Source organism: Phoca vitulina, unplaced genomic scaffold (genome assembly GCF_004348235.1).
Source record: "Phoca vitulina isolate PV1807 unplaced genomic scaffold, GSC_HSeal_1.0 scaffold20, whole genome shotgun sequence".
Taxonomy (NCBI): domain Eukaryota; kingdom Metazoa; phylum Chordata; class Mammalia; order Carnivora; family Phocidae; genus Phoca; species Phoca vitulina.
In genome coordinates this window covers 19,448,691-19,473,319 of record NW_022589723.1, presented here as the reverse complement: position 1 = coordinate 19,473,319, position 24,629 = coordinate 19,448,691, and the positions used below count along the sequence as shown (strand labels likewise).

At 39.5% G+C, this 24,629-nt stretch overlaps 1 protein-coding gene across 3 annotated transcripts in view; it reads left to right on the top strand.

Annotated features, from left to right (window-relative positions):
* The window catches only part of MYO5A (myosin VA), a 196,808-nt gene that overhangs the window by 152,073 nt on the left and 20,106 nt on the right, over window positions 1–24,629 (top strand). Inside the window, exons 29-33 of one of the 3 annotated variants that reach the window (XM_032417786.1) lie at window positions 1,327–1,335; window positions 3,597–3,697; window positions 9,302–9,500; window positions 11,838–11,912; window positions 13,378–13,471. In XM_032417786.1, the coding sequence (XP_032273677.1) occupies window positions 1,327–1,335; window positions 3,597–3,697; window positions 9,302–9,500; window positions 11,838–11,912; window positions 13,378–13,471 (478 nt within the window). The remainder of the gene's footprint in view (window positions 1–1,326; window positions 1,336–3,596; window positions 3,698–9,301; window positions 9,501–11,837; window positions 11,913–13,377; window positions 13,472–24,629) is intronic. The other 2 variants (XM_032417787.1, XM_032417788.1) reach the window with 2 other exon arrangements.

The window sequence follows — 24,629 nt, the reverse complement described above, 5'->3', positions numbered from 1 at the left end:
GCAGCAAACAAAGTGTTATCAAGAATTAGACAATCAATTATTCCAGCTGCATGACATACCATATAAAAAATGACTATGATATCTAATGAACTGGAAGATCTGAGAGTACTTCTCTTAGATATAGTAGTTCTGCATGTGGTTAAAGTACTGAAACTGGCACGTAACATTTGGATTTGAGAACGGCAACTCATATCTGAGATCAACACTGATCCAGAAAATACCAAATTCTGTGAAAATAAGATATTGGCGACTAATCTTGGGAGGGGAAAAAAATCCCAGGAATAAGTAGAGTTATATAAAGAAATGGGCTTTCTTATTTTAAAACAAATCACAAACCCATTCAGTCTGAAATGAGAAGATTCTGGAACGGGAATCTCTCCTTTGGCCTGGCCCTATATGTCTCTCCTTCCCCAAGGCTGTCTCTGTTTGGTTCCCATGACTACTGCTGTGGTTAGGCCTTGAGATAGAAGACTCTCTGTGCATACTGGCTGGAGCAGAGTCCAAAATTATGATTCTTTTCTCTGGTTCCCTTGTGACAAAGTGGTATTCTCACAGGAAACTTGAGTTAAAGTTAAGGGAAAAGAAAAGAAAAATGAACCAAGGGGCATAAAAACAATCCAGCTAAAAGAGCACATAGTTCTGGTATCACATGCTCTCAGCATGGTATCACCCAGCTCACAGCTGCTCTCTAGCCACTAAAATGGGCTGGTCCTGTCTCACCAACGCCCCTGCTCTCCAACTGTCAGCCTACACATGGCAGCAGCTTGCTCTTTGCTAAGAAAAATGCCCATGACACTGATTGAGACCTTTCAAACACATGGCTGTCTGTCCCACTCAGTTTCCGGTCCGGGAGACTCATCATTTCACAACTTCTTTGCAGGGCAATAGTGAGTGACACCCAGGGAGGTAGGTGATAATCCAGCCCAGCCAATCTAGTTCATCTGCTCTGCCTCTGTGAGTATTCTGGAAGGCGTCACTTGGACAAATGACATCCTATCAGAGCTTTACTGTAACTCTCACAGACCTAGGATAAGAATTTCACCCATATACATTAACAGGAGGGTCATTTTCTCACATACTCACAAATTAGAAAAACCAAAACAACTCGAAAAGAATTTCAAGCACTTATTCCTGAAATTTAAGAATTATCACATAAATATATATATTAATGTTCACCTTATGCTGGTTCTATGAATACTAATTTTGGGGTTTTTACAGTTAGCTTTTCTCTGTTATGATGGGGCTCATTGATGGGATTTATTTGTGGAACTAGGGTTTATTGTTTTCTCCATTTATTTTTTGTGCTTCCTGACTTGTGATTTTCAGGATGACAAGGTAATTATAAATTTTTAAAAAAATTTTATTAAATACTTCTGTTTAATCCTAAATTTTAGTTTATAAGTATTTCCCCAATATATATAGTCGATGCTTCTAGCCACCAAGTCTATTTTGATATTTACAAATTAATTTCCTTTTGAGCCCTCTCTTTGTCAGTGGAAAAATAATGGATGTAGCAGGCTCCAGTCTGGATCACAGGGAGGTCTCCATGACTTCTAATTCAGAGTCAGTTCTCTCACCCACTATAGTAGTTATGGTAGGCCATCCACAAGCATGGGGGCCCGGGATGGGAGTCCCTTAACTTGGAGCACACCCAGAAGCACAGGCTGTCCCACACTCTTGTCTAGCAGCTGTGGATTTGTTGGCCAACGGCGAGAAGGAGCCTCAGGAGTAGAGCACACCCTTCCTGGGAAGGGTAGGATTTTCCTACATGGTGCAACCCTTTCTACACTTCTGGTCACTGGCTTGGGGGAGACAAACTTTGAGCAGTGAGTTAGGAATTTCCTAACGCTGGTGGTCCAAGTCTGATCCCATGCCCAACCACCACTTCTTAGCTAAGGTAGGCCAGATGAGGGAAGGACTGGCTGCTTATTGTCAGGAAAGCAGCATATCAAGAAGCTCATCTTTCCTTTAGATTAGTTAATAGGATCAAGTTACCTAATTTACTACAAGTTCAAAAGTACATCATGTAGGTCTTCAGATATCAGAGAATACATACAGCATTATGTAATATAGGGGTTGGGTCTTTGAGAGTTACTACTTAAAAGTTAAAAATCTGAGTATGAAAAAAAAAATAATCTAAGTATGGCCCTTTGTAGAATAGAAAAATTTTCTGTCTTTCAGGGAAAGAGAAAAAAATTTTCTATGAAAGATATACTAAAATATATAGAAATCATAGCTAAAGAAATGCTCCATGTGGTGTTTATGGGAAAAATTTTTTAAATTCAGTAAAATATAAGCTCTTGTTAATAGCTCTTATCAGCTTATATTTGGTCTTCTCTGAGGATGCATTTATAAGCTCACAAGGAGAAAAGTGGGATTTTTTTTTTTAAGTATGTTTCTTATCAAGAACTGGTCTTGAACTTATCTCAGAACTGGTCTCTAAGATCATGTTTTTTAAAGTGTATTTTATTAAGTCCACTTCATTGTGAGACCTGCCTTTGGAGCAAACATTGACTAACAGATCAGACATATACTATTGAGACAAATAGAATGGGCCCTTGGGTTCTAAAATGTATTATTCTCTAGAGGCTATGGAGCAGTAGTTCTTAGTCTGTTCTTGCCCTGGTTTAGGAGAGACAGAGAGTAGCTGACTAGAAGCAAGATTTGGAAATTACATTGGTTGTCAGACAGATTAGACCAAAAAGGAAAAATAAAAAAGGAAGTAAAAATGTTAGCAGAGAAGTGCTTTTTATACAAAATCATTAGTAATGCTGACCTGCCAGAAGCTTATGTACCATGCTATAATGTAACAGGGGGAGAAAGAACTGAATAACAGCAGATGGTAGATATTTACAAGGAGCTAAATCCTTCCCGTTTATATATATCTAAATGTGTGAGAAAAAACTCCTAATTTTGCTAAAGCATATCATCTACGTTTTTTGTACTGAGTTTTTAATGGAAAAAATGAGCTTTATGTCAAACTTTACAGTGTTTTACTGGGGCATTTGTTTTATTATAACTAGATGGGAAGTAGTAGAAAGAATAGCTTTTGTTCTCTGTTCATTCAGTAGTTGCTTGGTGTTTTTACCCGGTTATTGTTCTAATGCTTTATGCATACTTGGAAATATATCTATAGTTTTATATATAAAGTATATATACATATATATAAAAATATATATACAGCCTTTGAAGTATATATATTATAACATAGCATTAGAGCAATTATCAGGCAAGGACACCAAGAAGCTACTTAATGGAATATATATATATATATATATATGTTCCATTTCACATTATGTAAAACACACACTGCCCATCAGTGATTTTATTTACAGGACAGTGGTACTCTAGACTCTCACCACCCTTGTAGTGGAGCAGTAAGGATTTTCAAGAGAGGGACTGAAGATGTCTCTTTCTCTTAACTCCCTATGCCTGCCCCTCCCCTGTAGTTGCACAGGGCTGGGCTGGTGCTCTGATGGGACAGAAGTGTGGTAGAACACATAAACCCCCTGTTCTGGAGGAAAGAAAAATGTTGTCTGTGGTCCAGAGTTTTTGAATTGACTGTTAATGTGGAAATGTGTCATTTTCCTCTTCAGAACACAATGACAGATTCCACAATACTTTTGGAAGATGTACAAAAAATGAAAGATAAAGGTGAAATAGCCCAAGCATACATTGGTTTGAAAGAAACGAACAGGTAAGTCCATTCTCTTTTTATTCATTTTAGTTTAATCATAATCCTGTATATCTTTAGTCTTCAAGCCAGCCTCTTGTACAGTAAGTCAAAGTGTTTATGTATTGCTTTATCAGGTATCAGCTGACCTTCAGAGGGAATTCAAGGTTTCTAATATATTCCCAGTTAAAATCTCATTTTTAATACAAGGTATTGATGAGAGGTGTCAAGGGTAATGTTCTTTATATCAAGGGATTATATTTTAGGGTCTCAGCCTTGAGAAGAAAACAGTTGCTCACTGTTGGACTGTCTAGGGTAGTCACTTTCATTTTTTGTTTAGGATAGTTGATTATTTATGAATCCCTGTTTGTAGGGACAATTTTAGCTTTCAGTAATGAAATTTAGTGTGGAAAGAAGTAATGAAGTATCTGGAATCACCTCACTGTTGGCCATATCATTCTACAAGGGCACCATGACTTCTAGGATGGGACCCTGTTAGATCAAGTATTTGTCACAATCCCTAAGGTGTGCTGAGAAAATCCTAACTCTAGTTTTATCCTATTTGTTGTAAACACAAGTGAAGTTACAGACGGCCCTTAGCTCAGTCACTGTACGCCGAAGAGCTTCAGGTAGGCTGACTGAGGGTGCAGGATTGGCACAGCCACTAAGTGATGGAACTTTATCGAAGACTTTCCCTGTAGCTGAGATTATCACCAAGTGAAGGCTCATCTCTGGAATGCCTTCAGCCTTCCTAATGCCCCACTTCCCAACTGAGCCTCCGTGCCTTTGGGCTCTGAACTTACAGGCTACATGCTTAAGAAAACTTGGCCAATCATGGTCACAGAGAAAGACAGTTCTGGGAATTTGTGTCGTTCGTGTGCAGTCTAAGTCTCCTGATGTGTAGTATCAGGATTGGTGTACAGAAATACTTTACAAACTAAAGAATATTGCCATGCAGCATGTAAGGTACTTATTATCTTGTTTTATGGGTGAGAATGGAGAATGCTTAAAAAGTATTTGATTAACCTTAGATTTTATTTTATTTTATTTTATTTTATTTTTTTAAGATTTTATTTATTTGAGAGAGAGAGAGAGTGAGATAGAGAGAGCCCAAGAGGGGGTAGGGTCAGAGGGAGAAGCAGACTCCCTGCTGAGCAGGGAGCCCGATGTGGGACTCAATCCCGGGACTCCGGGATCATGACCTGAGCCCAAGGCAGTCGCTTAACCAACTGAGCCACCCAGGCGCCCTAAACTTAAATTTTAATTTATGATATAAATTATAAGCGTATCTTCTATCTAAGAGGATGTTAGTGTAGAAAGAGCTATATTACCCTGTCCTTCCAACCACTCTGAATGAATCACCAGATATCTATCGCATGCCTGTTTTCATGCTCAGCCCTATGTCACACACTGGGAATGTAGCAGTAAGGAAGGTAAATGCAGTTCTTACTTTCACAGAGTTTGTAGACTGTTGGGGAGACAACCAAGGCAATTTGGACTTCACTCCAGTGACAGTCAAAGTTGTTGAAATGTTTTAAGTAGGAGAATGATATGATATTGGAATTTTAGAAAGCTAGCCCTGGCTTTTATGTTAGAGAATAGATTATAGTAGAACAAGGTTGAAGGCATAAAGAGCAGTTAGGAAGCTATTACTGTAATTGAATGACTGATTACAGTGACTTGACTTGGTTGGTGGCAGTTGAGATTGAGAGAAATGGGACACTTTGAAAGATAGATAAGATCCATAAGATGAGATCAGTAAGCCTGGTGGCTTGGATGTGTGGGTGAGGGATAGAGAATCATAGAGGGTGGCTCTCATGTGTCTGACTACTTGGTTGGATGTGGTAATGCCGTTTCATGATCCTGGGTCTGCGGTGTGGGGAAGCACAGAGTGGAGATGACCGGTAGATTTATAAATAATGAATTTGAGGAGCTAGGAAGACATCCAAGGAGAGAAATCCATTAGGCCATTGAACATCTAGATCTGGAATAGGAGAGGAATGTGGGCTGAGATATAAATTTTGAAGTCATCAGTGTATAATAGTACAATTGAGACCATAAAAATAGATCAACTTTCCAGGGGGAGATGGTAAATAGAACATTCTCTGGAATGTGCTTTCTGTACACATCATATTAACAAAAGTCTAATAGGAAGAGTAAAAACCTGGGCTCTGGAGTCAGATAGCCCTGAGCTCTCCTACTTGCCAGTGTGTAACCTCTAAAGTATCTTATTTCTAAACCTCTGTGTCTTCCTCTGCAGTGTGGCAAATGATACACAGTAGGTTACTAGGAGAACTAAATGAAATAATACATGTGGAAGGTTGTAGAACAGTGTCTGATGGCAGATACTCAAAAATATTTTTATACCCCAGGTAAAAAAACCTGTAATCAACTTTGTCATTATTTATTATTTATACATACTTTTTTTTTTTTTAAGAGAAAGCACACATGGGAGAGTGAGAGCGAGTCAGGTAGGGGGGAGGGGCAGAGAGAGAGAGAGAATCTTAAGCAGGCTCCATGCCCAGCACGGAGCATGGAGCCTGACACGGGGCTCGATCTCATGATGCTGAGATCATGACCTGAGCTGAAATCAAGAGTCAGGCACTCAACCGACTGAGCCACCCAGGTGCTCCTATACATACTTTTAATAAAATGTGTCACATCTTTAATACTAAAGCAGGGGCGCCTGTGTGGCTCAGTTGGTTAAGCGTCTGCCTTTGGCTCAGGTCATGATTCCAGGGTCCTGGGATCGAGCCCTTTTCGGGCTCCCTGCTCAGTGGGGAGTCTTCTTCTCCCTCCCCCTTACTTGTGCTCTCCTCTCTAGCATGCTATCTCTCTCCCTCTCAAACAAATAAATAAATAATCTTAAAAAATTATATAAAAGCAGTTTCCCCAGATCTTAACATTAATTTTCGACGCAAAAAATCTTTTTTAACAGTTGTATCATAAAAGCTGAGAACTTTGGACATATTCTTAATTATGTTACTCCTATAAGAATTTCTTAAGACAATTTTAAAAATAGGAAAGTGGATTTTATTAAGCAAAAACAAGTTTCTACTCATAAGACTTAAAACTTAATTTTGACATGGATTGTGAAGGTTGCCACATGAAGACAATAGCTGAAGTTTTCATCCTATATGTGACTGTCATGGTTGATCTCGGTCTCTCATATAACATGTGACGCATAAGATCACTCTGCTAGCTGAATGAAATGTTAAAAAACAGAACCTCTTTCTCACCTTTTCAGTCATTTCTTATTCTGCAGAAAAAGTAGCTCTAGCTCCTTAATTATTGTTTTACTTTCTACCCATTGACATGTGATGTTACATGTTACCCATTTTTTAAAAAAATTAACCAAAAGTAATTTTTGTGATAATGTCTTAAAGCCATCTGTAATTAATAAAAACAATCTTATTGACTTAATGAAATATTGGAAATACCGTGTGCTGCTCTTGACCATCATCATCTCATGACCATCCTGTGTCCCTTTGTGTTTTGCATTGTTGTTCCTTTTGCATGGAAGATCACCTGCTATGGATTGCCATGAGTTGAATGAGGATGGAGAGCTGTGGCTGGTTTATGAAGGGTTAAAACAAGCCAACAGGTTATATTTGTCTCCTCAAAATGGAATGTTATTAATTTGTTGTTTTTCTTACTAACAGTGGCCTTCTGACTTTAACTTCTATGTTTCTTACGCATTAATTGTCTTCCTGGGTGAGTTTCAGTAAAACTTAGAACATTCAGCCAAACACCTTCTTTAAAAACTTTCTCCACCAAGGGATGCAATTAAAGCTGAAACGGATTGATAGTGAATATAAGAGTTGCTGCCTATGAGTGAAGGATCTTCCCTTCACTCACTAAAATTTCTGAATATCTCACTAGGAGTTGGAAAAAAAAACTTTCAACTAGAGCTCAAACTACAGTGGGAGAGTTTAATACCTATTACTTAGTGGTTTCTTGTTTGGAATAATGACCAGTCTAAAGGGTATGAACACCTGTGGCAGTGAGACTGCATTCTTATATACAGTACCATGCGGCCTAACAGCAGTGTTGAGTGCCTGATTTGGCATTCTGTGTGATTATTGTGAAATCCAATGTGTGAAACCACAAATCAAGAGGGTCTCCTGCACTGCTCTGCTGCAGTTCAAAATAATTACCCGAACTCAACACGTTAAATGTGTTTAGGGGAAAGCAAATAAAATTGGAACAGCAACAGCTTTCTAACACAGACGCTCATCTGCTCTCAGGATATTTGTATCTTTAAAATCGCATAAAAATACCACGTTAGTGATTAAATTTTAAAAATACTTAACTGTTCAAGGGGCTCCTGCTTATTCTGCTTTGTTTGTTCTAATCACAAGCCATTGTCATTAACTTTGTGGCGTTATTGGTTCACACTCCTGAAATTTTATAATCGCTAAAATATTTTTAGTCTGCTGTTAACTGTTTGCTTGCAATGACGTCAGTAACTTTTGCCCAGCAGTTGATACCAAAGGGAATTAGGATGAAAGAACGTCTTTCCTTTCTTCATGTTAGTTAATTCCTCACCATAACTTTATGTTTGGAAGGGGGTAAATATAGAAGTGGGGATCCATGGTGAAGAGAGGATGCCGTTTCTCCCTGGTATTCTCACGGCTGGTGCCCTGGTTTGCTTATAGGCACGGCTGACTTGTGTGCTTGCTGAGAGAAGCCGTAACTACTTCATTCGTCCTATTAACATCTATGTTCTAAAACCACATTGTGTTAGGATTCTGTTATTGATATGGAAGTTTATGGGGGAGAGAGAAAATGACAAATTTAAAATACATGTGTGTGAAATTTCAGAATGATCTGTCTGGATTTGGGTAAATCTGTATATATTTCAGAGTCCCACTCCAGCCTTTCTGTCCTCCAGAGATAAGAGTAGAAAGTAGAAATGGGACCCTGGTCATACCTTCTGCCTGAAATTAGTAACACTGAAATTCTTAAAGGCATATTTAATTAGATTGGGAGTTTGTAATCTTGCCCTCTACAGTGCAGAGTTCTTCTGTGACACAGGTACTGTCTTTGCCAACGTAAATGCTAGTTTGTAAACATTGTAAGCCAGATTAAAGGTATGTCTTTTAATTGATTATTCTAGTCATCATTTCTTTTTTTTTTTTAAAGATTTTTATTTATTTATTGAGAGAGAGAGAGAATGATAGAGAGCATGAGAGGGAGGAGGGTCAGAGGGAGAAGCAGACACCCCGCTGAGCAGGGAGCCCAATGCGGGATCCGATCCCGGGACTCCAGGATCATGACCTGAGCCGAAGGCAGTCGCTTAACCAACTGAGCCACCCAGGCGCCCACTAGTCATCATTTCTTATACACTTTTCAAAAGAGCCTAAACTTTCCTATCTCTTAGGGCCTTCGAGAATGGTATATTTGTAGCATGGTCCATAATTCAGAAAGATACAATTGTGAGAGCGCTTCACTTCTTTCCATTGCTGGCCCTTGCTTGAGCTTCTTGACTTTAATGAAGTCCAAAATTACACAAACACTAAAAATACCCCACTTTTCCTGCCCTTGCGAGTGAGCCTAAAGCCTCACGCCCAGCAAGCAGAGACTCGGGTGACATCTCCCTTTCCCACCCCTGTGGCTTCTCCTCAGGCTCCTGGAATCCCAGCTGCAGTCACAGAAGAGGAGCCACGAGAACGAGGCAGAAGCCCTTCGCGGGGAGATCCAGAGCCTGAAGGAGGAGAACAACCGGCAGCAGCAGCTGCTGGCCCAGAACCTGCAGCTGCCCCCGGAAGCCCGCATCGAGGCCAGCCTGCAGCATGAGATCACCAGGCTGACCAACGAAAACTTGGTAAGGGGAGCTGCCGGGTCCACACATCCCTCCGCGGGCAGTGCCTGGCCCTGCAGGACCGTCCTGGTTTCTTTTTGATCAAACACATCTGTTTGGGCTGGGAAAAACTCCCTGCCCGACACTTGATACCAACCTTCTTCTCTAGCAGAGACAGAGTGAGGAAGATGTGACTATGTGGGTAGAAACGAAAAAGGCACGTGCCCAGGTTGTGTTTCTGACAGAAGGCTCTAGCACATCTGGGAGGGCCCGGGAGATCTCCCCCGACCGTGTGCTGGGCTTTTGATATCCTTGAGAACTCAGGTGACCTGCTGCCTCCACTTTTAGCTGCAGATTCTCTGCCATTTCAAGGAGGTTTGTTCTGTGGTTGTCACAATGGAGACTCGAGACAGGCTTTGTTGACCTTTGATCCCCAGGCAGCCACCAAGGCTGGTCCTGCCTCCATCACTAGCAGAAAGGCAGGGGTTGCAGTTATGCTCAGGGAAGGTGGTTGGCAGAACCAAACAGGGGCTCTTGCTTGACGTTGGCTGGAGCTCCCAGGTCAGGGTGGAGGGACATTAGGAGTTAAGTTTATACATTTTTGGTTCTAACAAAAGCACAATGAATGAGGAGATTTTTTCCCCTTGCCAGATTCTGAATGCTGGCAGGGAGTTCAAGCTATTTCTTAATTCCTTTTTTTCTTTCTTTCTTTTACAGGAAATGTTTTCTAAAATATTTCTGTCGCAAAATAACGTTTATTACGGATTTGTAAATCTACTTAAGTTTGATAAATATACTTACTAAATTAAAAGTCATTAAAAAGTTATAATTCCACATACCTATATAAAATCTATATTGTAGTGTCAGCCTGGTTTTGAGAAAAGCTATTTAGAACTGGTAGTGAGTTGTCTTTTTTCTTTTTAATTCAGGGTTTTAATGACCTTTAATAAAATAGTTTGGATTTTCTGTGAAGATTTAAGTCTGAATTATTATAATTAACTCCATTAGTGATCACTTACAAATAGTTTTCTAGTGTCATCTATTCAACCACCTTTTGTATTAATTAGATGCAAAACCCAAAAGTTTTTTTTTCACTCTCTGTCGCTCTGAAGGCAGCTTGCTACGTGGGGCTCTATTGTGGGAATGGGAGAAGCATGTGAGGGCAAGTGTTGGACTCTTTTCAAAGTGACTGAAATATCACTGATTTGTGGGGGGAAATGTTTTGAATCATGGAATATTTTTGAAATTTTTTTATTACTCTCAAGTATATTATTGCTTAAATTAAACTAACAGTGCTTTAATGCCTAAGAATTGATAAATATACTGAATTATAACAATTGATCAGTGTATAAATTCTGTGCTTACAAACGATTGTTTCAAAATACAAGGCGAAACTGTGAAATTGAGATGCTTCTGGATGGCAAATTCCCAATTGTTTCACTAAGTCGATTAATCATTTCTTTTGCAACCTTGTCTGCAGTATTAATTTTCTTGGCAGTTTTTCATAGCTATACAAAAGTAAATTAAGCTCTCAAATTCTATGGGGTAGAGTCTAGTTAATGAGTTTCTCTGAGTTTTAGAAGACCCTCTGCAGGTCAGCTGCTTCCCGTACCTCACCAACTACTAAATCTGGAGAATGGTTTCAAATTTAAGTATAGGGAATAATGCACTTTTCAAAACCATTATATAGTTTCTCAATCTTAATTGTGCATTTCTTTAGGAAACACTTGAGCAGAATAATAAAGCCCGATGGACCCATGCATAGTGTTCTTGGAAACTCTACCCTGCATAACCCACTTACCCACCTACTTCCCAACACAAACACGAAGATGGGCTTTCTTCCTCCACCTGTGAACATGCTCCACAGGCCTCCCCCATGCTGCCTTGAGGGAGGGAAGACACACAGCTTCTCACCAGCCTTGCCAATTTCAGGCAAGAGTGCCAACGTTGCCATGATTTTCACTTCCATTTTATTTGCCTTTCTCACCCTTGTCACTGCTGCTAGCTGCAGGAAAAAAAAAAAGTACAGCAACTTGTGAGCAGGTCTGAGGAGTGAAATACCAGCTTTATCTGAGGACTATGGGCCACTGCTCTGTTTAACCTGCTGAGTGATGGAGCCTGAGCCACAGCCCGTTGCCTCTGAGCACGTGAACATTTATGTTATGTGTGTGTCTATATAAAATTAGAATCCTCTGTCTTGGAAAGATCGGAAGGCAGTGGCAGATGACAAGTCAGCCTTTTGAGTACATATACTGTCATTATTTGTGTTGTAAAATATTTTTAAATCGATTTTGCTGAGAGGTCACATTCCCCCTCAGAGACACAGAGAAAAACAAATATCCGTTGTGCCTGTTTTTTCAGTATTTTGAGGAATTATATGCAGATGACCCTAAGAAGTATCAGTCATATCGGATTTCACTTTACAAACGGATGATTGTATGTAAACTCAGAGTGCATGTCTGTTGTCTCCCTCGCTACTTGTAGCCTCTGTTACTGAAGAGCACTCTGCTGCCCGCCCCCCTCAGGAATCTCCTCAGAAACTTTCACGAGACCTATTTCTCCCACAGCTGTCTGTAGCCAGTGGTGTCACCTCTCAGTGTCCTGCATCCCTTGTCACGTTGGGTTTGTTATTAACGCTAGGCTTACAGTGTGATGGAAGCGAAATGTGATTGGAAAGATAAAGTAAAATCCCAGAAGCACAACTGAACACTTGGAAACGTTAGCACCTGTTCCCTTTGGATCAGTGGTCTAGTATCTAACTCTGTGCTGTCTGAACTGGAAAGTGAATTGACTATTTGTGCTTGTAAATGTTTCCTTCAGCACAACCTGAATAAAACCACACGTAGATAGCACTGACTGACTTCTCTCCTAAGCTTCGAGCCTGCTGTTACCCACTTTCTTCTTACTTATTGATCTCTTTTTTTTTGTTTTAAAGATTTTATTTCTTTATTTTACAGAGAGAGAGAGACAGTGAGAGCAGGAACACAAGCAGGGGGAGTGGGAGAGGGAGAAACAGGCTTCCCGCCGAGCAGGGAGCCCAATGCGGGGCTCGATCCCAGGACCCTGAGATCATGACCTGAGCCGAAGGCAGACGCTTAACGACTGAGCCACCCAGGCACCCCTACTTTTTGATCTCTTAACATTGCCTGTGATTCGAGAATTCTTGATTAAATAGACAGTCATCACAGACTTTTTTACCCTGTCCCCTTGAATGTATTGGGTTTTTTTTTCTTTTTTTGCATATATAGCATTTGGAATTGCCCCCTTTTTCCTCTATAAGCAAAATTATGTCCCCTGTAAAATGTTATGGGTGTGTTATGCCACCTGCCACTAGGACGTAGGTCAGCAGATCACTCTTTATCCTTTCTCTGTGGTTAGTTTTTCAAGTTACCTTTTAATTCCCCAAACTTCTTAAGTTACACGACAAAAGTTAGCATCTCTGAAGGGTGGGTCTCACACACGGGTGTCAGTCAGAAGCCCCGAGCTCATTTCAGCCATCCCTAAAATTGTGTCCCCACAGAACTTTTTGAGCATCTGTCAAAATTTATTTTGCCTCTCCTCCCTTGAGAGAAAGCATTCCACTGAAAAAGCAGTACATTTTACGAGCATTTAATTGTTTTACCCACATGGAGTCCTGCTGGAAAAGACTCCCCAGTGAGCCTGCTCTCCATCACGCTGTAAAGGATTTACTGCAGTGTGTATTTTAACATTTGGCTTTTCCTGTAGCTGCGTTTCCATGCCTGCCAATTTTCGCCAGGTGGAGGCTCCACCAGCGAGCTTTTCTGGAGCTTTTATGTAAAACTAACAGTGTTGCGCCTGTGATTTTGTGTCTGCTTTTCCTCTGTGCATTTTAGAAGGCCCATTTTGATCTTTCTATTATATTTCTCATTTTAATCTTTAGGATTTGATGGAACAGCTTGAAAAACAAGATAAGACTGTTCGGAAACTCAAAAAACAACTGAAAGTATTTGCCAAAAAAATTGGTGAACTAGAAGGTATTTCAACATGCTTTTATAACCGTTGCCAAATCTTGATTTTTGTATTGCTACACCAGTGGTCTAACAGGTTTGCATGCGGATATTATGATGATAACAAAAATGACTTTCAGCAAACCTGACCTCTGTGGAGTGGAAGTTTCCATTGCTAAGTAGGGAAAAATGTTCCTTGCGAAGAGAGAGAATTCGCTCAACAAACATCTAATGACTATCTTCTATGTGCTATACACTGTGCTTGGTAGTATAACATGGAGGTTAAGCACATGGATTCTGGAGCCAAGCTTCTTGGCTTCAACTCCCAGCTCTTCTATTAGTCATCTGATATTGGGCAAGTTATTGAACCTCTCTATGCCTCAGTTTCCCCACCTGTTAAATGGGAGTGATCAATGTTAAAGGTGTCTACCTGACAGTTTATAAGGATGAAATGAATTAATGTGTGTAATGTATTTAGTGTATTTCCTGACACATAGCAGATGCTATATACAACTTAACTGTTATTATACTTACAGTTAGTATTAGGGATACTATGATGAGTAAGACAAAGTTTGTGTCCTCAAAGAATCTAATGGAGGAAAAAAAAATATGAATGATTATAAAGAAATAAGATTTTTTTAACATTTCATGATTTATATATGATGATGGGGAAAACACCTTAAAAAATGATCAAATATCAATTGTTATTATATGCAAATGAATCATGTCTTTTGGATTAGTGTGTTTGTTCCTTCACTAAGTATTTACCTAGGTACCAGGGGTATAGCAGTGAATGGAGATAAAGCCAACTTTTAAGCTTATTCCAACAATGTTCTCATTGTTCAAGAGACTTAGAGACCCTCTTTGGAATTGCCTTCAAACCAGTGCAGTTTTGACCAAAAATGATACTGTGCAGTCTGACTACCCAGCTATTCTCTCAATGTCATTCAGCGTAATTTGGAATGTTCAGAAGAGTCTACCATGTTAACTCTGTGTGGTTTTCATTCTTCCAACATGCCAGGTCTGTCATAACTGTCCTTTCTGTTTGGTCTTCCTACTTCTCTTGGTCAAGTCTTGCTCATCCTTTGGGACCAGAGTCATATGTCACATTCTCAAGAGCAGCCTCTCCTGATCACCGAGGCAGGCTTGATGCCTCTGGCCTCTGGGTACCACAATGGCTCACATTTTTTGTGGTTTTCACTGTCATGTTTTTAGCAATTTTTCTGTTTGAATCACTGGCTTCCTCAATGGACATGAGCTCCCTGAGCATAGGGACCACCTCTTGTTTCCCCTTGTTTTCATAGCACCCAGTAGCACCTAGCATAGTGACTGATCTATCATAAATGTTTGTTGAATGAATAAGTAAGTTCCAAAAATATTTAGAATGGCAATATAGTTGCTTACTTTGAAGAGGATAGTACAAATGCTGAAATATTTGGATGTACATCCAAAAAACTGGATGTACAAATGCTGAAATATTTGTTTAGAAATCAGACAGGTTACTTTGCAGTCATAATTTATTTATAAACCTTTAGCATTGCACAACTCATATATTACACTAAAATTTTGAACCTCCAAATCACACACACAGACTATAATGTCTATCAACAAAACTTAAAAAATCTTTATTCAGAGAACGTTTCTGCACTTAACTCTGCTTTAATTATATCATGAGATGATAATTAGACAAGAGTGCCTGAAAGAACAGATTTTAAGGATATTAACTAGTAGATTTTTTTTAACTTTTAATTTCTTTGCAATACATTAGTAAAATTTGGTGAAAAGCAAAGCTACTTATTATTAGCTTATTAGCTACTTATAAGTTTTTACTCAGCTTTCTTTAATATGTATATTTTAATTGAGAGAGGTTACGATATTTCAAGATGTCAGCGATTTTAAGCCATTATCAATCAGAAATCAGTCTCATCAGTTAAACTATCTTGCTGGCTATGTTCTCAAACCTGTAAGTAGCATTTGAGAAGGCACTGCACAGATTAAACAAAAAGACACCGTATTCTTAAGAAAAGTTATATCTCAAGTTAAATGATATATATCTAAGGAATAAAATGAGATAGATGTATGTGACTTGGGCTCGTGCTGAGTCCTCCTCCCCCAAATTAGAGACTAAAGGTAACAAGCTCTTCTAACACTTTTCTCTTCCTATTTCCGTATCCTCCTTTATTCAGAAAATACAGGGAACTTTCTACAACAAAGCACCTTTTTTTTTTTTTTTTTTTTTTAAAGATTTTATTTATTTATCTGAGAGAGAGAGAATGAGAGAGAGCGAGTACATGAGAGGGGGGAGGGTCAGAGGGAGAAGCAGACTCCCCGCCGAGCAGGGAGCCCGATGCGGGACTCGATCCAGGGACTCCAGGATCATGACCTGAGCTGAAGGCAGTCGCCCAACCAACTGAGCCACCCAGGCGCCCAACAAAGCACCTTTTAAAAACTAAAAGTTTTCTTATATTTTTCTCTAAATATAACATACTTACATTCTTCTGGTTTAAAATAGCAAGAGTCATGCCTCCTCCTATGGGCTACCCTTAATTAAGGAGACTTTTTTAGAAGCCAGTGAAGCCTTTTTTTAAAACGCCAACATACATCATTTTTAGCAGAAGTTATAAAGCCGAAATGGAGAGTGTTTCAAAATTTGATCACTTGGTGCTATATTTTAACCCAGGAGTGGGTGTTGCTTCTCAACTCTCAAAGAGTCAGGAAATTTAGACCTAAAAGAATTCTAGAAATCAGTTAATTATTTCGTGGGAGTAAAAAACGGAGGCCCAGGAACCGTCAGTGACTGCCCAGGCCTCAGACAGGGAGTAGCCAAACTGGAACCAGAGCCCACGCCTTCAGGGACCACTGACTTCTCTCCTTTGTGTCCTAGTTTCCAATGAAAATTCTCGACTTACAGGAATTTATTCAACTATCTCTATTAAACCTAAAATCAAGATCTTTCTGGTTCCAAAGTGAGGAAAAATAAGTTTTTAAAAAGTTGTCCAATTTCCTTTCCTTTTCTAGGACAAAAAGGTTCAGGAATAGTTTCCCCTCACGTATAAAGAATCCAGAAAATGAAAATAGGGATGGCTTCAGGTTTTTCTAGAAGAAAGCCTGTATTAGACAGAATATTGGACCAAATGACTCCCAAGGTCTTATGAGTCTTTGAAAACTGGGATGTGGTCCTGGCTTCTTTCTTTCAGGCGTTATATTTTCCTCATGCTGACATTTTATTTTTTGTTTCTTTTTTTTTTTAATTTTATTTTATTATGTTATGTTAATCACCATACATTACATCATTAGTTTTTGATGTAGTGTTCCATGATTCTTTGTTTGCGTATAACACCCAGTGCTCCATTCAGTACGTGCCCTCTTTAATATCCATGACCAGGCTAACCCATCCCCCTACCCTTCTCCCCTCTAGAACCCTCAGTTTGTTTCTCAGAGTCCATAGTCTCTCATGGTTCATCTCCCCCTCCGATTTCCCCCCTTCATTTTTCCCTTCCTACTATCTTCTTCTTTTTATTTTTATTTTTTACATATCATGTATTATTTGTTTCAGAGATACAGGTCTGTGATTCAACAGTCTTACACAATTCACAGCGTTCACCATAGCACATACCCTCCCCATTGTCTATCACCCAGTCACCCCATCCCTCCCACCCCACCCCACCAGTCCAGCAACCCTCAGTTTGTTTCCTGAGATTAACAATTCCTCATATCAGTGAGATCATATGATACATGTCTTTCTCTGATTGACTTATTTTGCTCGGCATAATACCCTCCAGTTCCATCCACACTGTTGCAAATGGCAAGATTTCATTCCTTTTGATGGCTGCATAATATTCCATTATATATACACACCACATCTCCTTTATCTATTCATCTGTTGATGGACATCTTGGCTCTTTCCATAGTTTGGCTATTGTGGACATTGCTGCTATAAACATCAGGGTGCTCGCACCCCTTCGGATCCCTACATTTGTATCTTTGGAGTAAATACCCAGTAGTGCAATTGCTAGATCGTATGGTAGCTCTATTTTCAACTTTTTGAGGAACCTCCATACTGTTTTCCAGAGTGGCTGCACCAGCTTGCATTCCCACCAACAGTGTAGGGAGGTTCCCCTTTCTCCACATCCCCGGCAACATCTGCCGTTTCCTGACTTGTTAATTTTAGCCATTCTGACTGGTGTGAGGTGGTATCTCATTGAGGTTTTGATTTGGATTTCCCTGATGCCGAGCGATGTTGAGCACTTACATGTGTCTGTTGGCCATTTGGATGTCTTCTTTGGGAAAATGTCTGTTCGTGTCTTCTGCCCATTTCTTGATTGGATCATTTGTTCTTTGGGTGTTGAGCTTGATAAGTTCTTTCTAGATTTTGGATACTAGCCCTTTATCTGATATGTCATTTGCCAATATCTTCTCCCATTCTGTCGGTTGTCTTTTGGTTTTGTTGACTGTTTCTTTTGCTGTGCAAAAGCTTTTTATCTTGATGAAGTCCCAATAGTTCATTTTTGCCTTTGCTTCCCTTGCCTTTGGCAATGTTTCTAGGAAGAAGTTGCTGCGGCTGAGGTCGAAGAGGTGGCTGCCTGTGTTCTCCTTTAGGATTTTGATGGATTCCTGTCTCACATTTAGGTCTTTCAACCATTTTGAGTCTATTTTTGTGTGTGGTGTAAGGAAATGGTCCAGTTTCATTCTTCTGCATGTGGCTCTCCAGTTTTCCCAACACCATTTGTTGAAGAGACTGTCTTTTTTCCATTGGACATTCTTTCCTGCTTTGTCGAAGATTAGTTGACCATAGAGTTGAGGGTCCATTTCTGGGCTCTCTATTCTGTTCCATTGATCCAAGTGTCTGTTTTTGTGCCAGTACCATACTGTCTTGATGATGACAGCTTTGTAATAGAGCTTGAAGTCTGGTATTGTGATGCCACCGGCTTTGCTTTTTTTTTTCAACATTCCTCTGGCTATTCGGGGTCTTTCCTGGTTCCATACAAATTTTAGGATTATTTGTTCCGTTTCTTTGAAAACAGTTGATGGTATTTTGATAGGGATTGCATTGAATGTGTAGATTGCTCTAGGTAGGATTGACATCTTCACAATATTTGTTCTTCCAATCCATGAGCATGGAACGTTTTTCCATTTCTTGGTGTCTTCCTCAATTTCTTTCATGAGTATTTTATAGTTTTCTGAGTACAGATCCTTTGCCTCTTCGGTTAGATTTATTCCTAGGTATCTTATGGTTTTGGGTGCAATTGTAAATGGGATCAATTCCTTAATTTCTCTTTCTTCTGTGTTGTTGTTGGTGTATAGGAATGCCACTGATTTCTGTGCATTGATTTTATATCCTGCCACTTTACTGAATTCCTGTGTGAGTTCTAGCAGTTTTGGGGTGGGGTCTTTTGGGTTTTCCACATAAAGTATCATATCATCTGCAAAGGGTGTGAGTTTGACTGCTTCTTTGCCAATTCTGATGCCTTTTATTTCTTTTTGTTGTCTGATTGCTGTGGCTAGGATTTCTAATACTATGTTGAATAGCAGTGGTGATAGTGGACATCCCTGCTGTGTTCCTGACCTTAGGGGGAAAGCTCTCAGTTTTTCCCCATTGAGAATGATATTCGCTGTGGGTTTTTCATAGACGGCTTTTATGATACTGAGGTATGTACCCTCTATGCCTATACTCTGAAGAGTTTTGATCAAGAAAGGATGCTGTACTTTGTCAAATGCTTTTTCTGCATCTATTGAGAGGATCATATGGTTCTTGTTCTTTCTTTTATTAATGTATTGTATCACATTGATTAATTTGCAGTTGTTGAACCAGCCTTGCAGCCCAGGGATATATCCTACTTGGTCGTGGTGAAGAATCCTTTTAATGTACTGTTGGATCCTATTGGCTAATATTTTGGTGAGAATTTTTGCATCCATGTTCATCAGGGATATTGGTCTGTAATTCTCCTTTTTGATGGGGTCTTTGTCTGGTTTGGGGATCAAGGTAATGGTGGCCTCATAAAACGAGTTTGGAAGTTTTCCTTCCATTTCTATTTTTTTGAACAGTTTCAGAAGAATAGGTATTAATTCTTCTTTAAATGTTTGGTAGAATTCCCCTGGGAAGCCATCTGGCCCTGGGCTTTTGTTTGTTGGGAGATTTTTGATCACTGCTTCAATTTCCTTAGTGGTTGTAGGTCTGTTCAGGTTTTCTATTTCTTCCTGGTTCAGTTTTGGTAGTTGATACATCTCTAGGAATGCATCCATTTCTTCCAGATTATCTAATTTGCTGGCATATATTTGCTCATAATATGTTCTTATAATTGTTTGTATTTCTTTGGTGTTGGTTGTGATCTCTCCTCTTTCATTCATGATTTTATTTATTTGTGTCATTTCTCTTTTCTTTTTGATAAGTCTGGCCAGGGGTTTATCAATCTTGTTAATTCTTTCAAAGAACCAGCTCCTTGTTTCATTGATCTGTTCTGTTGTTCTTTTGGTTTCTATTTCATTGATTTCTGCTCTGATCTTTATTATTTCTCTTCTCCTGCTGGATTTAGGCTTTATTTGCTGTTCTTTCTCCAACTCCTTTAGGTGTAGCATTAGGTTGTGTATTTGAGACCTTTCTTGTTTCTTGAGAAAGGCTTGTATTGCTATATACTTTCCTCTTAGGACTGCCTTTGCTGCATCCCAAAGATTTTGAACAGTTGTGTTTTCATTTTCATTTGTTTCCATGAATTTTTAAAATTCTTCTTTAACTTCGTGGTTGACCCATTCATTCTTTAGTAGGATGCTCTTTAGCCTCCATGTATTTGAGTTCTTTCCAACTTTCCTCTTGTGATTGAGTTCTAGTTTCAAAGCGTTGTGGTCTGAAAATATGCAGGGAATGATCCCAGTCTTTTGGTACTGGTTGAGACCTGATTTGTGACCTACGATGTGATCTATTCTGGAGAATGTTCCATGGGCACTAGAGAAGAATGTGTATTCTGTTGCTTTGGGATGGAATGTTCTGAATATATCTGTGAAGTCCATTTGGTCCAGTGTGTCATTTATTTTTTTTTTTTTTTAAGATTTTATTTATTTATTTGACAGAGAAAGACACAGCGAGAGAGGGAACACAAGCAGGGAGAGTGGGAGAGGGAGAAGCAGGCCTCGCGCGGAGCAGGGAGCCCTATGTGGGGCTCAATCCCAGGACCCTGGGATCATGTCCCGAGCCGAAGGCAGACGCCTAACCGACTGAGCCACCCAGACACCCCTCCAGTGTGTCATTTAAAGTCTTTATTTCCTTATTGATCTTTTGCTTAGATGATCTGTCCATTTCAGTGAGGGGGATGTTAAAGTGCCCCACTATTATTGTGTTGTTGTCGATGTGTTTCTTTGCTTTTGTTATTAATTGGCTTATATAATTGGCTGCTCCCATGTTAGGGACATAGATATTTACAATTGTTAGATCTTCTTGTTGGATAGACCCTTTAAGTATCATATAGTGTCCTTCCTCATCTCTTATTATAGTCTTTGGTTTAAAATCTCATTTGTCAGGGTGCCTGGGTGGCTCAGTCGTTAAGCGTCTGTCTTCGGCTCAGGTCATGATCACAGGGTCCTGGGATCGAGCCCCGCATCGGGCTCCCTGCTCCGCGGGAAGCCTGCTTCTCCCTTTCCCACTCCCCCTGCTTGTGTTCCCTCTCTCGCTGTCTCTCTCTCTGTCAAATAAATAAGTAAAAAATGTTTAAAAATAATAATAAAAATAAAATCTAATTTGTCTGATATAAGGATTGCCACCCCAGCTTTCTTTTGGTGTCCATTAGCATGGTAAATGGTTTTCTACCCCCTCACTTTCAATCTGGGGGTGTCTTTGGGTCTAAAATGAGTCTCTTGCAGACAGCATATCAATGGGTCTAGTTTTTTTATCCAATCTGATACCCTGTGTCTTTTGATTGGGGCATTTAGCCCATTTACATTCAGGGTAACTATTGAAAGATACGAATTTAGTGCCATTGTATTGCCTGTAAGGTGACTGTTACTGTATATTGTCTGTGTTCCTTTCTGGTCTATGTTACTTTTAGGCTCTCTCTTTGCTTAGAGGACCCCTTTCAAGATTTCTTGTAGGGCTGGTTTCATGTTTGCAAATTCCTTTAGTTTTTGTTTGTCCTGGAAGCTTTTTATCTCTCCTTCTATTTTCAATGACAGCCTAGCTGGATATAGTATTCTTGGCTGCATATTTTTCTCATTTAGTGCTCTGAATATATCATGCCAGTCCTTTCTGGCCTGCCAGGTCTCTGTGGATAGGTCTGTTGCCAATCTAATGTTTCTACCATTGTAGGTTACAGATCTCTTCTCCCGAGCTGCTTTCAGGATTTTCTCTTTGTCTCTGAGACTTGTAAGTTTTACTATTAGATGTTGGGGTGTTGACTTATTTTTATTGAATTTGAGGGGGGTTCTCTGTGCCTCCTGGATTTTGATGCCTGTTTCCTTCCCCAAATTAGGGAAGTTCTCTGCTATAATTTGCTCCATTATACCTTGTGCCCCTCTCTCTCTTTCTTCTTCTTCTGGGATCCCAATTATTCTAATATTGTTTCGTCTTACGGTATCACTTATCTTTCAAATTCTGCCCTCGTGATCCAGTAGTTGTTTATCTCTCTTTTTCTCAGCTTCTTTATCTTCCATCATTTGGTCTTCTATATCACTAATTCTCTCTTCTGCCTCATTTATCCTAGCAGTTAGAACCTCCATTTTTGATTGCACTTCATTAATAGCCTTTTTGATTTCGACTTGGTTAGATTTTAGTTCTTTTATTTCTCAAGAAAGGGTTTCTCTAATATCTTCCATGCTTTTTTCAAGCCTAGCTAGTATCTTTAAAATCGTCATTCTGAACTCTAGTTGCGACATCTTATTAATGTCCCGTATTGATTAGGTCCCTGACAGTTGGTACTGCCTCTTGTTCTTTTTTTTGAGGTGACTTTTTCCGTTTTGACATTTTATTTTAATTAGTAGATGGCTTGTTACATAAATCAAGGTCGTGTTGAGCTGACATCCATATTTTATCTATGAATTTTTGTAAAGACTCAAATCTCTGAGGGAATTCAAAGGCAGAGAGAAAATTTTAATGAAAGTATGGCAAATTTTGTCTCTGACGTTTTTGTACAAAACCAAAAATACCTTGGTTAGAGGTTTTGCAAAATGAAAGTGAAGCTTTCTTTTAAAACGTGAAATCTACTAGTAAATATATTTGCTATATTTCATAAATTCTGAGGTACTCAAATTTTTACATTTTAACATGTCAAATTAGGTTGCATCTTTCAAAAACTGTCAATGAACCCATTGCAGTTTAATTGGCAGTGTTTTTCCTTCTTCAGTGTTATGTAAAATAATGGTAGGTCTCATCATCAGTGGATGAAATCAGTAGGCTTGAAACATTCTCTTCCAGTTGGATAGAGTCCAAATACGGACCTTTATTGATGAACACGATATGTTGAATCTGTTTTCTCCCAGTTCCCCTCGGAATTGTTTCTGTGGCTCAGAGCCACTAGTACCACAGATGGCGGTTTTGTACTTCACAACCTGCAGACGCCACCGTGGGCTGATTGCGAGACCCCTGGGCTATTGTGTTTAAACCAACTCCAGAAGTAATCCGTGTAAAACTAGATGGCCTAAATCTCCTGTCTCCTGTATAGAGACGTACATTTTACCATGCCCACGAAGCACTAGACACCCACAGCCCTGACTTGTCCAGTCACAGTATGGTCCCTCTTTAGATACCATAGTGTTGAAGGATGGTGGTGATTTTCTGTGCTGGTAAGCCCGGTGTGTGATGCTGCAGGCCTGAGGTGGACCGGGTGTCACTAGGCTGGCTCTCGGCCACATAAGCAGGAACACTGGCAGGTATTGGTGTTCTCCCTGATAACCTTGTCCTGTGGAACCGGCTTCCCAGAACTAAACCAGGAAATCGCCCAGAGTGACAAGAAGTACCACTGATACTTTGGAGAATCAGCAACGTTAAACGTTCTCATGCTTCTGATCTGCCTTGTGTTTGTTTGACAACAGATTCAACTCAGTCTATCCCCAAATAGATTTCTTAACTGCCCCCTCCCTGCAGATGAAAGAATAAAAAATCCTGCTTATTAGCATATATTTCCACAAACACCATCATAACTCTGTGTTCCTTTCATCCCCTTGCATTTCCCCTTTACTTCTCAATTTTGCAATGAAATGGGAGACCTCCTTCTTTCAATCCTTAGCATAACCCTTCCCTAGCACTTCCCACTAACAATAGTGACAGTTTTTAACATCTGAAAGGGTCATTAACCAGTGGTTGTACTTTAATGGTTACTTCATGGTAAGACTTCTAGCACCTGGGGTGCCTGGGTGGCTCAGTCGGTTAAGCGGGTGCCTTTGGCTCAGGTCATGATCCCAGAGTCCTGGGATCGAGCCCTGCATCGGGCTCCCTGCTCGGTAGGAAGCCTGCTTCTTCCTCTCCCACTCCCCCTGCTTGTGTTCCCTCTCTCGCTGTGTCTCTCTCTGTCAAATAAATAAATAAAATCTTAAAAAAAAAAACAACAAAAATTCTAGCACTTGACTAAAAACAAACAAGCAAAAAAAAAAGAAAGAAAGAAAATATTTAGGAAATCATATTAAATAGAAGTGTTTTATCTGCTCATGATTTCTTTGGGAATGAAAGATAGCAGAAGAAACCTAGGTCTTTGCCTTTGAGGCCTTTGTGAAAAATGATATAGTTCATTTTGACTAGTGTGAAGAAATCCTATTCTTTTTTTTTTTTGATATTTCAGGGTGTCTTTATTTTTTTTTTATATATTTTTTAATGACAGCTTTATGGAGATATAATTCACATTCCATATAGTTCACCCTACATATACTATTTAATTGTTTTTAATCTATTAATAAAGTTGTGGAAAATTATCACTACCATCAGTATGAGAACATTTTTATCATGGTGAACAGATTTTGGAGGTTCTTTTTTTTTTTTAATTTAATTTTATTATGTTATGTATATACAATGGAATATTATGCAGCCATCAAAAAATTGAAATCTTGCCATTTGTAACGATGTGGATGGAACTAGAGGGTATTATGCTAAGCGAAATAAGTCAACCAGAGAAAGACATGTATCATATAATCTCACTGATGTGAGGAATTCTTAATCTCAGGAAACAAACTGAGGGTTGCTGGAGTGGTGGGGTTGGGAGGGATGGGGTGG